Raw genomic sequence first — 17,535 nt, 5'->3', positions numbered from 1 at the left:
ATGGTACCTGAATCTCAAACATCAGTACTTCTTTTGTTAAGAAATCACCTAATTTTCTCTACATTTCTGATCAGGAGGTAGCTCTATCTTTCCTCTTAATCACCCCTCCCATAATTATGGTTTAGGAGAAGGGAGGAGTGTGGTTTCAGAGGGAGAACATATGTTTCTTCTACCAGTTTTATGTGCTTTGTATGTAATGTAGTTCGTGTGTGTGTGTGTGTGTGTGTGTGTGTGTGTAAGTGACCTTGAAGAGAGTTACTTCATTATGCAGGTGACATTTTTATTTAGTATAATTGGTTAATATTTTGACCTAGTATTAAAAGATTATCTAAGGGTGAAAATTTGATGGGAATGGGTCTGTGGTTATAAAATGTTAGTAGAGCTGCATTTGAGGAGGTTTAAACTTTTAAAAAGTTTCTTGATAATTTTTTATTAAATGAATAATTTTTGTAAGCAATTTTCCGATAGGTTATCTTAACAAACTTTTTTTTTTTAAGTGAGGCAATTGGGGTTAAGTGACTTGCCCAGGGTCATACAGCTAGTAAGTATTAAGTGTCTGAGGCTGGATTTGAACCCTGGTACTCCTGAATCCAGGGCCAGTGCTCTGTCCACTGTGCCACCTAGCTGCTCCCCTTAACAAACATTTTTAATCATAAAAGTATTATTTTCCAGTTACATATAGTTTTCCACATTTGTTTTCATAAGATTTTTGGTTCCAAATTTTTCTCTCATCCTCCTTCCCAAGACAGCAAGCAATCTAATCTAGGTTACATTATGTATAATCACATTAAACATATTTCTGCATTAGTCATGTTGTGGAAGAAGAATCAGAACAAATGGGGAAAACCTCAAAAAAAAAAAAAAACAAAAAGTAGAAACAGTATGGTTCAATCTGCATTTAGAATCCATAGTTCTTTTTTTCTGGAGGTGGAGAACATTTTCCAAAATGAGTTTTTTGGAATTGTCTTGGATCATTGTATTGCTGAGAAGAGTTAAGTCTCTCATAGTTGATTAACACACAGTGCTACAATGTTCTCCTGGTTCCGCTCACTTCACTCAACGTCAATCCCCTGAAGTCTTTCCAGGTTTTTCTGAAATCTGCCTGCTCATCATTTCTCTCTTTATTTTTAAAAAATTATATATATATTTTGGTGAGGCAGTAGGGGTTAAGTGACTTGCCCAGTGTCACACAGATAGTAAGTGTCAAGGGTCTGAGGTCGGATTTGAACTCAGGTCCTCCTGAATCCAGGGCCGGTGCACCACCTTGATGCCACCTGCTCATCATTTATTAAAGCACAATAGTATTCAGTTACATTCACATCCCACAACTTGTTCAGCCATTCCCCAATTGATGGGCATTCCCTCAATTTCCAGTTCTTTCTCATCATAATGAGAGTGCTTATAAGTATTTTTAAACAAACATTCTTATGTTAAAATGTTAATTTTGAAAATATATTAAATTGTACGTTTTAAGACATGTCTACCAAAGAAGGATTGAAGATGACAAAATTAAAGATTTTGAAATTTCATATTACAAAAGTATAATTTCTGAAAGTTTAATGGTGTAGCATTCAGAGTATGATTAGTTGTTAAGTTGTGATATGCACATATTTTTAGTTAATAAATAGTAGTAATTTGAAGACCTCCCTTAAGAAATTTAAGCTTGTGAGAATTTGTGTTTTTTTTTTTCTCTCAGTTTATGGATTTTGAGTTTGTGTGGGAAAGATTTTATGTTCCAATTAGATTCACATTAAGAGGTTTTTTTTGGGGAGGGAACATTTAAAAATTGATGGACATCAGTTCTTAAGGTGATGTAAGAATCTAAAGACCTTTTTCTCAGTGGTATTTGTGATTGAAAACTAGTAGAGACTGTGCTTCATTTCTTATTTCATTCAGCACCTTCAATTTTGATGAGACCAAATCATTTTGGAATTGTTTGTTTCACAGCTAGTGTCTTCAGGCTAGATTTGAGCTCAAGTCTTCCTGACTCCAAACCTGGTATCCTATCCACTGCGCCACCTAAGTTTCCCACTTGATATCATACATACCTTATATTTCAGTATTTATCAACGTATTTTATGATTGTTTGGTACAGGCAAAATTCCATTCCAAGATTTGGGACATCCATGAGCTGATTGTGGTGGTAATATGGTGGTGGTGGTGGTAGTAGAAGTAGAAGAAAATAAAAGTCGTGATGAGCTTATTGAAAGCTTTGAAAAATCTAGATAGGATGAAGGGAAGGAAGTAAGTAAGGTTAGATTGGAATCAGATACGAAGGGGGGAGGTTTTTCAGTAATTCAAGATTATATAAACCTGAACCAAAGTGGTATTATTGGAAATCCTCTCCTCTTCTCCCCCCCCCCCCCAAATGATAAGACATTGAAGAGGAAGAATACAAGATTTGTTTTTAGAGTATAGGACCTATGGATTTGCATGTTGAATTGAATAGAAGATAAAGGAGAAGGAAGATTTTTTACAAAGCTCTTTTCTAGTGCAGGGTAGGCTGCTGTGACCTGTGGTCTGTGAAACATGACCTTAAAAGTATTAATATTTTTAATAAATAATCAGTGCCATCAATTAATATTAGTTAAGTAATGTTCATTAATGTCAAGAAAATATTGTAAAACTATATTTTAATATAATTGGTTTCCTTTGTAATACTTATTTCATAAATTAAAAACATTATTTTGAGAAGGCATCCATAGGCATCAGATTTACAGAGAGGTCCGTGACACAAAAAATGTTAATAATCCTTGTTCTAGGTCAATGCATTAATTGTAAGAAAATTGAGGCCAAAGGCCATTTAATGATTTTTTGTTATTTGCAGGTGACATATAATACCTTATTTCTGATCTTTGATGCCTTTACACGGGTTCTTCCTCATGACTAGAATATAATCCTTCCTTCAGTTTTTTAGAATTCCTAGTCTCATTGCATAAGGCCTTTTCTGATCTACTCCTTGCTAGTATCTCTCTCCCCACATTGTTTTATCAGTGTGTGTATTTTCTCTCTCTCTCTCTCTCTCTCTCTCTCTCTCTCTCTCTCTCTTCCTCCTCCTGCTTATTCCCCCATAGAGGAAAAACTCTTTTAAGGGGCAGTGTTTCTTTTTATCTTTTTTTATTTCCAGCATCTAATACTGCTGTGCCTGTCACAGAGATGTTTAATAAATATAAATTGATTGATTGCCCATTTTAAGCCTAGTATAAAACTGTATTTTAAAAAATAGTATCAAATTGGTGTTCTTTCTCTTATATTACACTGTTTCCATCTGTCCTAGTAGAAATTAGTAGTAGTTGACATAGTAGTTGTAGTCTTCTTCCTCCTCATCCTTCCCTTACCCAGATCCTCTTTAGCCTAAGGCTTATTAAAATATTATGCAGATTATTTGGCATATTTGAGGTCCTTATTCAATATGTCTGCTTTAGTCGTGATTTTTAAGGGGGAAAGTATATTCCTTACTACTCTTGTTTTATTTTATTATTATTTTTTTATTGCGGGGCAATGAATTTAAGTGACTTGCCCAGCGTCACACAGCTAGTAAGTGTCAAGTGTCTGAGGCTGAATTTGAACTCACTTCCTCCTGAATCCAGGGCCAGTGCTCCATTTACTGCACCACCTAGTTGCCCCCCTTACTGCTCTTTTAAGATATTAATAGACTGTATTTTTAAAATTCCCAATATAATTTTGTAACTGGAAGTTAATAAATTGATCTTTTAGTTTTTCTTATAAAAAGGGAGGAAAATGAGCATCAAGGTTATGTTTTGTCAGAAATTACTACATATTTGTTGTAGTTCTCCTTTTTCTTAATATTCTTTGTGTTTCTTTTTTCTAGGCTGTTCGCTGCTATGAATCTCTAATCTTAAAAGCTGAAGGAAAAGTTGAATCTGATTTCTTTTGTCAGTTAGGTCACTTCAACCTCTTGTTGGAAGATTATCCAAAAGGTAAAGTTTTCTTTTCCTACCTTTAGTAATATTTTTAACGTTATAACATGATTTTTATAATGTATAATTGTTTTTTGTTTTTTATTTTTATTTTTTGGTGAGACCAGTGGGGTTAAGTGACTTGCCCAGGGTCATACAGCTAGTCAGTGTCCAATGTATGAGGCTGGATTTGAACTCTGGTCATCCTGACTCCAGGGCTGGTGCTCTATCCACTGAGCTACCTAGCTGCCCCATGTTATAATTGTTTTGATAAATGAGATGATGTATATACAGGGCTTTTGTAAACTTTAAAGGGACTATGCTAATGATATTGTTATGATGGTGATGGGTGGTCTTTAAGTTGACCATAATGAATTTTAGACTTTTCTTCTGATTTTGATGAACTTGGATCATTTTATATGTAAACTATTAGAAAGAAAGAAAATGATTGACTTTAGAAATTTTATATTTCTTTCATAAATCAGTTTGTTATGGGAAAGTGACCATATATGTGTTCGTTTTCATGACTGTATGCCCCCAAATTATTATTTCTTCTAGATGTTTATACAGTATGAATGATAGAGAACATGGTCTAGTGGAAAAGAGGGTGTCTCTAGAGCAGGTTTTTTTTTGTTTTTTGTTTTTTGTTTTTTTTGCGGGGCAATGGGGGTTAAGTGACTTGCCCAGGGTCACACAGCCAGTAAGTGTCAAGTGTCTGAGCCCGGATTTGAACTTAGGAACTCCTGAATCCAGGGCTGGTGCTTTATCCACTGCGCCACCTAGCCGCCCCCGAGAGCAGGGGTTTTTAACCTGGGGTCTATAAACTGTTTAAAAAATTGTTTTTTTTGTTGTTTTTAATTAGAATTGGTTTCTTTTGTCCCCCATGCCTGGAATATACTCCTCTCCCTTCAACTTCTAACTTTATGTTTTATACAGATAAAAACATTCTGAGAAAGGGGTACATAGACTTCACCAGACTGATTAAGGGGTGGGGTGTGTGTGTGTGTGTGTACGTATAACATGAAAAATCTGTATTTCTTGACTTTAAAAGAAGTGTTCAAATTTTGCTACCAAAAAGACCTGGGCCAAATCACAAAGCCTTCCTTGTTATTTTCCTTCTCCATAAGATGAGGCAATTGGATTAGATGTTTTAAGATCCCTTGCAGGTCTTGATCTATGATCCATGAATCTGTAATTACTTCTTATTTATTATCTGTGCCTCATCAGTAAGTACCTTGTAAAGAATTAAGTAGAATCCAGTATTTGTTCGTTTTCTTGCCCTTGTCCTATCTAGAAAATTTTTATTAATATTATTAAAGTGACTGAATAGTGGGAATTATAAAATAAAATTATTAAAAATATCAATGAAAATGATTGCTTCTCTAATTTAGAAAAAGACTGAATTAAGGGAATGAATATAGGTTAAGAGTTCAGAAAATATGCTCAAAAAGAATTCCAGTTCAGTAAGATTTATTAGTTTCTCCTGTGTGTGTGAGCAAGTCAGTATAGAGTAATGCCAAATTAATCTTACCTAGTTATAAAATTCCCATATTTCATTTGATATGCAGTGGTTTCAAGTGATGGTATAGAGGGAAGGGATCAAACATGCTCCGGAGGGAAGGGGAAATCACAATATGAGGTATTGGTATGGTTCCTCCTTTGGAATCATCATAAGGAAACAAAAGCTTTTGCACTGATTAAGATCTGTTTCCCCTGTCTACCAAAAAAATTGAATTCTCCAAAATGCATACTATTCAAGGTTCTGTGCTCACCAAGATAAAATGAAAAGTAATCACTATGATCAAAGAGCTATTGATTTACAATATTTAAACAGATAAAATACAATGAAATTTGAGGAGGTGGACGTGAGCAATGACAAGGGGATTCTAAGCAGGAGGTGAGTAGAAGAGGGTATGGTGGAGAGTAGGTACTTCTTCACCGATCCACTTTTTTACCTCCCCCATTTCTCCATTCCAGCTGCCTTATGGATTTCTCTCCATAGGAAAATGTTTCTTCTCTGCCCTCATCATAGTCAGGGCACTCATCTCAGGACAGTACTGAGGACTTTTCAGAGAAGGCCCTGGGCCAGGATGAAACACATAGTGGGAAGCAGGTGGAAAAAGCATTGGTTCTAGAGTCAGAGGATCTGGGCTCCTATCCCACTACTTCTATGACTTTGGGCAAGTCTTTTCTCCTTCCTTTCTTTCAATTACCTTTTTTGTAAAAATGAAAGTGTTAAGGTGACCTCTGAGGTATCTTACAGAATAAGATTTAGATCTATGATCCTATAGATATTATGGCTTCTTCTGTTTCCAGTTTTTTTCTAATTTTTTTTTTGTTCTCTTTTCCCTCTCCTCTCCTCTTCCTCTTCCTCTTCCTTTCCTCTTCTTCTTCCTCTGGCAATGATGGTTAAGTGACTTGCCCCAGGGTCACACAGATTTGAACTCAGGTCCTCCTGAATCCAGGGTCATTGCTTTATCCATTACACCACCTAGTTTCCCTCTGGAACTCTTTACAAAGACACTTCTATTCATTTGCTGACCTGGTTCTAGAAGGTCATTTGTGTAGGTAACTAATTTGTTTCTGGGCCCCTCTCACTTCCCAGTGAAAGCAAATACACAAGTACTTTGCTCATGTTAGGCATTCATGTCATTGCACTGCTGAACACTTTGCAGTAGTTTCCATTTGATTCTAGGATAAAATACAAATTAATCAACTGGTTTTTAAAAATCCCTTCACTATTATTGATTTCATATTATTTCCTTTTATTTACTCTACATTGCAGCTGCCTTGTGGTCTTTTCTTAGGCTGTCCCCCATGCCTGGAATATACTCCTCTCCCTTCAACTTCTAACTTTAAGAATTCTTAGATTCCTTAAAGCATTGACCCATATGCTATCTCTGAAGGGAAATTCACACATGGTATTAATATTTTCTCCTTCAAATCATCTTTTACTTCATTTATTTCATTATCTAATTGCTCTTAGTAAGCTTTTGGGGAAGAATATGCCTAATTAGTATTAGATTGAATTGCTGGAATTACTAATGGTCAAGTGGAATTTATACCAGGAATGCAAAAATGGCTTAATATTATTAAACCAATTAGTATAGTAAATAATACTAATGAACCACCATATGATTTTAATCAGTAGGGGGAAAAAGACCTTTGATAGAGATGAAAAGGCCACATCAGGCTTGTATGAGAGAGTAAAGAATTAAGGATGGAGTCTGGCTTTTGAGCCCGGGTCATTACAAGGAGGATGGCACCCTCCATGGTAATGGAGATATCAAGAGGGAAAATGTAGTTCAGTTTTGTATGTGGAAAGGAGTGATTAGAAAGATAAGAAGGAGCAGAAATGACAGGACTTGTTAACATGTTTACTAGATTATATTACTAGATTCATATATGTTCACAAATCTTATTAGAATTTGGGTGAGTCACTAAATAGGTCTGGATCTGTTTCTTTTATCTGTTGAATTTGAGAGCATGCTTAGTGGCTTCCCATGTCCTTTCTAGTTCTAAATCTATGAGCCTCTGATCCAATGTACACATATAAATGAGCTCAAAATATTTATCCCAAACGACTGAAGAGTAATTTGGGGGTGTGAAAAGGGAAGACCACTAAGTACTCGGGAGTCAGGAAAGTTCTCTTGTAAGAGGTGCCACTGGACCTGATTTTTTTTAAGAAGTAAGGATGGAAAATAATACTAGGCATGTGGTTCAGGCTTGGCAGGTGAGTGATAAAATAGCTGACGCAAAGATTGTAGAAATGGGATGATATTAGTGTAGACAAGAAATGATGAGGACTTAAACTAGGATGGTAGCTATATGTAAATAGAATCAAGATCTGTCAACTGTTAGGATTTGAGGGGTGATAGAGAAGAATTGAGGTTGGTTCTTTGGTTGCCAACCTAGGTGGTACCACCCTGACAGAAATGAGGGAGTTGAGAGAAAACGGAAATGGCATTCTGTTTGGGAAATCATGAGTTTGAGATTCTTGTGGCACATCTAGTTGGATATCTTAAGCAAGAAGTTTACCGACTAGAGCTTGAAAAAGAGGTGGTGTACAGAGATAAGGAACTCAATTATTATCATAGAGATGATAATTGAATCCTTGAGTACTAATGAGATCATTGAGAGTGTTAAAGGAGAATTTTACTGGGTTACTCACAGGTATAAGAGTGATAAATCTATTAAGAAGCCTGAGGAGCGGTTGAAATAATTGGTGAACAGTTTCATAAAGGCCTAAGGAGAAGAGAGAGTGTCAAAAGGAGGAGGAGAGATGGTCTGTAGTGTCATCCTGCATAGAAGGTAAGAAGGATAAGGAATGAAAAAAGGCCATTAGATTTAATAGTAAGAAACCTTGGAAAAAACAATTTCATTCCAATGGTATGATTGGAAGCTCAGTGTGTTATATTTACCAGAATAAATTATAATTACAAAGATCTAAAATCCATTTTTAGGGAGATGTGTAATTTGCATAGGGGTGGAGATGTGGAAACAATAGTAAAATAGAGAATTATAAAATATTTTATTTTAGTACTTTAGTGTCAGGAATCTCTTAAGTTCTGGTACCTATGAATTCTAGAACCTTTGCTAACTATAAAAGTCAGAGAGGTCATTATAGGGAAAAATATGTAAAAGATGAAAATAGAAATTAGGGGAGCAAAAATCTGACCCTCAAGAAGCCTTTCCCAATCTCCCTTTAATGCTTAATGCCTTTTCTCTACATAGAGAATGAATTGGACTGCTTGATGGTCATGGTATAAAAATTATGCTCAATATATGAGATCAGTCAATCAACAAGTATCTCTTTTTTTCAGGAAGTCTGTATTTCCAATTACATTTATAACAATGTGTACAATTTACAATTGTAAAAAACAATTTTAGCTTTCATTTAAAAATTTTTTTGTATTTCAGATTCCCTTTCTTCTTTCCCTCCCCTTTTCTTATATGGCAAGTAATTGGATATGGTATTGGATACATATGCTATAATGCCAAATGTATTTTCATGCTGGCCATGATGTAAAAGAAAACAGATTCTCTCCCCCAACAAACAAACAAACAAGAAAAAGAAAAAGATATGTTTGTTTTTTTAAGTATGCTGTGATCTGTATTCAGATTCCATCAGTTCTTTTCTTAGAAGCAGATAGCATTTTTCATCAAAAACCTTTCTTGAATCATTATATTGTGAGAATAGCTGTCATTCACAGTTGTTCATCTTACAGTTTTGCTATTACTGTGTACAGTATCAGCTCATATAAGTCTTCCCTCATGATTTTCAGAAGGCATTCTTGTGTTCCATCACAATCATAAACCACCACTTGTCCAGCCATTCCCCAGTTGATGGGCAGATTTCAATTTCCAGTTCTTTGCCACCCCAGAAAGTGACTTTAAATATTTTTGTACAAATTAGTTCCTTTCCCTTATCATTGATCACTTTGGCATATAGACCTTGGAATGTATTGCTCTTTGAAAGGGTAGGAACAGTTTTATACTCCGTTGGACATAGTTCCATATTGCTCTCTAGACTGGTTGGATCAGTTTACAACTTCAATGGTGTATTCTTGTCTCAATTTAACAAGCATCTTATATGCTTATTCTTTGCCAGGAACAGAAGAAATCCTCCATTCTCAAAGAACTTATATTCTATAATGACAGTATTTACATAAATATGTATAGAAAAATTTGCAGAATAGGTAATAAAATTTAAGTACAAAGGCCAATAGGAGGACACTAGTTGTTGCAGGAATCAGGAAAACCTTCCCTCTCACCCCCTCCCCCCCTTTTTGGGCGGGGCAGGTAATAGGAGGAAAGTTAGTTTTATTCTGTATTTTTTTGTTTGTTTTGTTTTGTGGATGGTGTTATGGACTATTAATTATAATAAATGGAAATGTGATTGCTTTAGAGAAAAAAAGTTAAAGGTAGAACTCAGAAGTATTCTGAGAAAATTATAAACAAAGGATTACTACAGATAATTAGTTTCTGGGCTTGTTTAATGATTTTATGAGTAATTGGAGAGAAGGAATGTACAGCAATATTATAAAATTGACAGATAACACTAAGCTCACTTATTTCCAAATCTTTAATAATAAACCAGGTAAATCTTACAGATTGCATGAGTGAGGAAAGAATTAAACCTAAGAATTCAGCTTCCTTGTGGGCAGATAAAAGATGGTAATTGGTTGCTGGGAGGAGTGAAATTATATTGCTGAGAAGAATCAAGTCTGTCACAGTTGATTAACACATAATGTTGTTGATACTGTGTACAGTGTTCTCCTGGTTCTGCTCATCTCACTCATCATCAGTTCATGCAAGTCCTTCCAGATGTCTTTGAAATCTGCCTGCTCATCATTTCTTACAGCACAATAGTATTCCATTACATTCATATACCACAACTTGTTCAGCCATTCCCCAATTGATGGGCAACCTCTCAATTTCCAATTCCTTTCCACCAGAAAAAGAGCAGCTATAAATATTTTTGTACATGTGGGTCCTTTTCCCTTTTTTATGATTTCTTTGGGAAAAAGACCTAATAGTGGTATTGCTGGGTCAAAGGGTATGCACAGCTTATAGTGTTCCAATTTTTCCACAGCTTCTCTAACATTTATTATTTTCCTTTTCATATTAGCCAATCTGATAGGTGTCAGGTGGTACCTGAGAGTTGTTGGTTAAAGTAATTTTAAAAAAGAAATCACAATAAAAGTATAGGTTTCTATGGATAATTATGTGAATACTATTCATGAAGTGTACTTCTGCTTATGTAATCTAAATTATGAGATTGTTGGGAGTTCAGGGGGTGTTTGTGTGTCTAGAAAATTTATTATGTTCTTTTTTGGTTTTGGGGGGGTCTTTTGTAGTTGTAACATCAAGTTTATTTTTTTCAGAGAAACATTAACTTCAATTTGATTTTGGCTTTTGAAATCTTTTATTGATATCTTTATAATTTTAAATTTTTTTTCTAAAACTTTTTTTCCTCTCTTTCAGCATTATCTGCATACCAGAGGTACTACAGTTTACAATCTGACTACTGGAAGGTTGGTGCATCTTTGCATTTCTTCTATTTGCTACTTGATTTTGGTATTTTGCTGCTGAGCTATGTCCAAAATAAAATTATCAATGACCATTTTATGATTTCTAGAATGAGGGGTGTGATGGCAGGGAGATGAAGAATTCTATTTTCCTTGTTATTTGTTGATCTTGATCTATTGTACCAAATGTATTGGTCCAAGGGTATGGCTGATAACGTTATCCTTCCTCTTTCTGGTCTTCCTAACCCTTTTAGTTGTTACCTTGCAGTGAGGAGAGAGTTGGGTATATGTGATTATTGTGTAAGTAAGTGGTCATGGTATTTGTATTTTGTAGAGAAGAGGCTGGTGGGGTAGTCTTTGTGCAAGTTTGTTTAAATTCTTCACCCTGTTTCAGCCCTGCATGATGTGCCTTATTTTCAATAGTGATCTGAAACTATCCTACTGTATTTGTAGATGATATTTCTAAGAGGCTTGAACATACTGATAAGTCATTGTATTTTCTTCATTTTAATATGATTTATGGTAGTGGCTGAATTTTTTACTCTTGATATAAGTTTTTACTAGTACAGATTCAAATTTAAGCACAGCACACATTTGGGTCAGCATTCTCCAACAGTCTTGCACTAATATTATCTCCTTTGAAAAATGAGGTGATGAAGCATGTGATATTCTTGTGTTATCAATTATTATTTTAGTATTGGATATTACATTCCCTCATTACCAATTAGCACTACTTTTTGGATTTTCTATAAGTATCCTTTTTTTTTTTGCGGGGCAGTGAGGGTTAAGTGACTTGCCCAGGGTCACACAGCTAGTAAGTGTCAAGTGTTCTGAGGCCGGATTTAAACTCGGGTCCTTCTGAATCCAGGGCTGGTGCTTTATCCATTTGGCCACCTATCTGCCCCAAGTATCCTTTTTTTTTAAAGATGAAAATGTCTATCCATAGTTAAATTAAGAATAACAAAAGGAAGATAGATAGGTATTGTGGTGGTGTGAATAGTCATGCTTAGAGTCAGGGAGGACCTTGGTTCAGGTAGGGCCTTTGATAAGCTTTTTGACTGGGTGACTGTGGAAAAGTTGTTTAAATTCTCCTTGCTCAAAATAGGTTCCTTTGTTATAGGATGACTCTCTGGAAGTAGTAGGGATTACATTGAAAATTGTAGCTAATGTAAGAACAAAAGACCAATAATATTTTTTGTTGAAGATTTTTAGAAAATATAGTAGAGAGCTTCAGGTGATAGAAACACACTTAGGTGTTTACAATAACTTTATCCTGATGATTTGACCATGCAAAAAAGTATAACTTTTACTCATGGCATGTGGCTCAGATTATGTTTCAGACCATCCACTGGGGTCAGTTAAGATCACTTAAGAGTAAAATGGTGATATATTTATTGTCTGATTGCTTTTTTAAAAAATTGTAAAAGTATTCTATTTTTTTCCAGTTACATGTATAGATAGTTTTCACCATTTGTTTTTATAAGATTTCTAGTTTCAATTTTTTTCCCCTTCCTTACCCCCTCCCCAAGACAGCAAATAATCTGGTATAGGTTATATATGTACAATAACATTAAACATATTTCTGCATTAGTCATATTATGATTAATGGTTAGGCCAAAGTTCATGCAAGCTTGGGAGAAGCAATCCATCAAGGTCTGCAGTTCACACTGAGTGACAGGCAAGCGCAGCATCAACGGTGAAAAGCAGTTCTCTAAGGGTGCTACCTCTCACTCTGGTTTTGGATCTCAGACATTGAACAGGCCTCCATCCGACCGGGAATGCAGATAGATGCCATCAGTTGACAAACCAAAAGCATGATGTAACAGCATGGAGAAGAAAATTCCAGATAGCGTGGGAGCAAGCACGCATCCTTGCTTGACTCCGCTGTTTATGCTGAATGCTTCAGAGGTGTACGACACCCTGCATGTTGCAATGAAAGGAGTGAATCAGGCTATGGAGTTTAGGAGGGCAACCAATTTTCGAGAGAATTTCAAAAAGACATTCTTTGTTAACCGTATCAAACGCTTTGGTCAGGTCTATGAAGGCAATGAAGAGGAGTTTTCTTTGTTCTCTGCACTTTTCTTGCAATTGGCAAAGCGAGAAAATCATATCAATAGTTGACCTCCTTGCTCGAAAGCCACATTGCGATTTGGGGGGTAAACACGGTTGGCAAGTTTACGCAGTGACCTTGGCAAACATCTTCCCAACGACACTGAGAAGTGAAATTCCTCTGTAGTTGTTACAGTCACTCCTGTCTCCACTGTTCTTATAAAGAGTAACTATGTGGGCATCACGCATATCCTGTAGCAGAGTGCTATGTCGCCTCCATTGATACACATAGGTAGCTACCATTTGGATGTCGTAAGCCAATTCTCGTATCTTGGCTCTATTGTCAGTGACAGTTTGTCACTTGATTCTGAGATCAATCAGAGGATTGGCAAAGCTACTTAAAACATGGCTAAGCTTGCCAAGCATGTCTGGGCAAATAGTAAACTGACAAGATGAACCAAATTTGCTGTCTATTGAGCATGTGTCCTGAGTACCTTACTGTATGGCAGCGAAACATGGACTACATAAAATAGACAAGAGAAGAAGCTTAAGAGCTTCCACATGTGCTGCCTTCGCGCATCCTTGACATATCTTGGTCAGATAGGATCACCAACACAGAAGTGTTCCAACTTGCACAACTTCCGAGCATCTACACGCTACTGAAACAAAGACGGCTGTGCTGGCTCGGTCATGTGCATGGCATGCAAGACAGGCACATTCCTAAAGACCTAGTCTATAGCGAGTTAGCCTCAGGCCAAAGACCTGCTGGATGCCCCCAGCTTCCTTACAGAGATGTATGCAAGCGAGACTTGAGGGCTCTGGGAATAGACACTGGCAGCTTGGAGGAGATGGCCAAGGACCATGCTGGTTGGAGTTCAGTACTCAGGAGTAGCTTGCACACAGCTGAGATGGGCCTCCAAGCTCTGGAGGAAGAAAAATGAATGAAACGCAGGAACAGATGGGCAACAGAGAGCACAGTTTTCCGATGTCCTTGTTTGCAGCAGGAGCTGCGGCTCCCGTATCGGACTGCACAGCCACACTGTGGTCTGTGGCTCTTCAAGGCACTGATCCATGGTTGTCCATGACTGGCGGAGGCCTACTAGTCATATTATAAGAGAAGAATCAGAGCAAATAGGAAAAACCTCAAAACAGAAAACCAACAGCACCAAAAACAAAAGAAATAGTATGGTTCAGCCTGCATCCATATTCCACAGTTCTTTTTTTCCCTGTATTTGGGGAGCATTTACCATCACAAATCCTTTGGAACTATCTTGTATCATTGTATTGCTGAGAAGAGTCAAGTCTATCACAGTTGATCAATACATAATGTTGATGATACTGTGTACGATGTTCTCCTGGTTCTGCTCATCTCACTCATCCTGTCTGATTGCTTTTTTTTTTTTTAAGTGAGGCAATTGGGGTTAAGTGACTTGCCCAGGGTCACACAGCTAGTAAGTGTTAAAGTGTCTGAGGCCAGATTTGAACTCAGGGACTCCTGACTCCAGGGCCGGTGCTCTATCCACCATGCCACCTAGCTGCCCCTGTCTGATTGCTTTTTAAAGAACTAGAACATATTTGAAATGTTTTTTCTGTCTTCAAAGTACTTTATACTTGAGAATTTGCTTCTAGGTAGGTTTGTCCATTTGATATTTGGAGCCCTATTTTGGTTCTGAATTATGAAGCACTTTCAGAGCTGATGCCTTTATGTGGAAAGCTAAGCACTGCAAAGCACACATAACTATTTCTATAGGTAATCCACAGTAATTTGAAGTTTCTAATAATTTCCTAACTAGAGGAGTCATCTTTTGTGAGCATTATTTAAATGCCCTTAAATGATAGCAAATTGGTATTCATTTTTTCCTAGTTTTATTTATAGTGGTATTTATATCCTGTTTCCATGCCTTTCTTATTTGCTTTATTTGATAGATTCTAGATTATTTGTTTTTTTAAACTGATGAATTCAGTTTCTTTGTACTTTTGGTACAAAGGAGACTATTTGAAAATGAGGGACCATTGGAAATGCGAGTAAATCAGTGCAGATCATGAATGTTCCTGATGAGATGCAAACATGTTTGATTTATCAGAAGAAAAATATCTTTATGTAGCTTCCATTTGCCCCAAATAATTTGCTTATAAACAACACTCTTATCAGAACTCTAAATATAAAATATACATTTTTTGTTATTGAAAGCTCTTCATAAGTGCCCTCACTGCCACCCCCTTACAGAACTATATATTGAATTATTTTATATATATTTGTCTTTATTTACTTTGTTTATGCTATATATTTTTATATAAACTTGTTTCCTCCATTAGAATGCAATCTCCTTGTGAGTAGGAATTGTTTCATTCTCTGTATCCATAGTGCTTAGCAAAGTGCCTGGCACATAGGTATTTAATTAATCAATACTGATTAATAGAACTTTTTAAATTTTCTCACACTGTATTTCTCTCTACCACTCTTTAGTTCAGCCATAATGTTCTACTTGCCTTTTGTCACCTAGAATGTGTGTTATTTAAAATCTAAATTGTGGGTTCTAATTTGTGGCCCCACCCCCAGGTCTTAGGGGGAAGCTGGCTAAAGTCACTGATAAATTCAGCAAGTGTTTAGGCTTTTAAAGATGTATATATAATAAGTTAGTGAAGAGATTGAGAACAGATTCCTTATAGCATGTAAATACTAGCTCAGATCTAATTCAGTATAGCGAGAGAGAAAGAAAGCAATTTCCTAGCAGCCCACATGAAATCTCTCATCACCAAGCTGGTGTCCAAATAACTAAGAGGGGCTACCCCTCTTCTCCATCTGCCACCAGGCTGGTTCCTCCTCACCAAAAAGAGTGTTCTTCTATGAGTGAGCGTGCCCTTCCTGTTTCCTCTCTCCCTTCCCCAAAGTGGTGGTCCTTCAAGCTGGTTGATTGGGAGTGCTCTCTTCCTCATTTCACTAGTACACCAACAGGTCACTCAGGGCCAGGCAGGTGTGGCCTCCATCCAGTCATCCTTAAGTAGGTACTTAGTTTCTCATTCTCACCCAATTCAGACAATACTAAATTAATCAGGTGGGGCCCCTGGGCATCTGCCAAATTCCATTATTTTATCACAAATGTTTCATATCTTCCTCTGTTTCATCTTTGGGTCAGTTGTCTCCTATGGCTATCCCTTTTTTAGACTCACTTCATCTTCCTTGTTAAATAAGTTCTACTTTAAGTTTGTATTTATTTGTCTGTAATCCCCAAGAGGGTGGTAATTATTTTTGCTTTGTGTCCCACCACCCAATTATCTGATCTATAGTAGATTGAAGTAGAAAGAATATTCAAAATTTTTCTCCTCTTTTTGTAGTTTTTTACATCCTTTTTAGTACTATATCACTTCCTGGCTTCTAATGGAAGGGCAATTTCCTTCTACTCCTTTTCCTAATCTTTTCATCAGATACTGCTAACCTGGGCTCAGCCCATTTTATACAGCTAAAGATTTATCTCATTTAACAGAGAAGATGTACATCATTGTTACTACAGCTGAAACCTTTTCTTTGATAACTCTTTGTATGTAGCCCTAGTTCACTTTTAGTTCTGGTTTTAGGGGAATTTATGTTCCCAATACCCAGAGTTTTTAATTGAATTTCAAATTTTGCTTTCCAAAATATATGTGGCAATAAGTTTGATGGTATTATACTGTGTTTTCTTGTCTATAATATGAGGGAATTGGAGTAGTTGATCTATAAAATCTCATTTAATTTTAAAGTTCTGTGAATGTAAATTTCTTAGTAAGGACTATTTGTCCCTATTGGAATTCTTGACAGACTTATTTCAAAGAGCCCTACTAGAATGTAGTAAAATGGAAGGAACTATGGATTTGGAGTCAGAGCATATGGGCTGGAATCCTACCTCTGTTTCTTAAGTGTGTTACTTGGGCAGATCACTTAAGCTGTCTGGTTCCCTGCTCCCCAGTAATTTAGGATGGACTAGATGGCCTCCATAGTCCCTTTTAATCTGTGATCCTGTAGTCATGGCATTTTAGCTTTACAGCTAAAATATTGTGCTACCCATTTTTCCATTGCAAATATGCAGGTGTATGTACTTCATTTTTAGATAAAACATACATTTTTTGTAAAAGACAATTCCGTAGCAACAGTGTTACAAATGGAAGAAAAGTTTTTAGGCAGTGAAATGTAGATTTAAAAGGCTCAGATAAAAATCTTTTTAGAAACATCAGTCTTTAAATTGGTTGGAACCCTGAAGTTTCATCTGACGTACCTGTGTAGCTTTGGGTAAGTTACAGATCACTCAGTAACTCATAAGGAACATGAGGGAATTAAATTGGATGATATTTGTAGTCAATTCCAGCTTTATATCTGTATATTCCATGAATCTGTTGAGTCTTAGCTTTGTTTTGTTGAGGCAATTGGGGTTAAGTGACTTGCTCAGGGTTACACAGCTAGTAAGTGTTAAGTGTCTGAGGCTGGATTTGAACTCCTGAATCCACTGCGCCACCTAGCTGCCCCGAGTCTTATCTTTGTTGTAGCCTAGAGGAAGGAGAAT

The 17,535-nt window shown here is 36.4% G+C and overlaps 1 protein-coding gene across 5 annotated transcripts in view; it reads left to right on the top strand.

Annotated features, from left to right (window-relative positions):
* KDM6A (lysine demethylase 6A) overlaps positions 1-17,535 on the top strand; it is a 272,112-nt gene that overhangs the window by 99,485 nt on the left and 155,092 nt on the right. For all 5 annotated transcript variants that reach the window (XM_043993008.1, XM_043993006.1, XM_043993005.1 and 2 more), the window contains exons 3-4: positions 3,833-3,941; positions 10,908-10,957. In XM_043993008.1, the coding sequence (XP_043848943.1) occupies positions 3,833-3,941; positions 10,908-10,957 (159 nt within the window). The remainder of the gene's footprint in view (positions 1-3,832; positions 3,942-10,907; positions 10,958-17,535) is intronic.

The sequence above is a fragment of the Dromiciops gliroides genome, chromosome 3 (genome assembly GCF_019393635.1).
Source record: "Dromiciops gliroides isolate mDroGli1 chromosome 3, mDroGli1.pri, whole genome shotgun sequence".
Lineage (NCBI taxonomy): Eukaryota > Metazoa > Chordata > Mammalia > Microbiotheria > Microbiotheriidae > Dromiciops > Dromiciops gliroides.
Note: the sequence above shows the minus strand (reverse complement) of the source record. Positions and strands in the feature narration are given on the sequence as shown.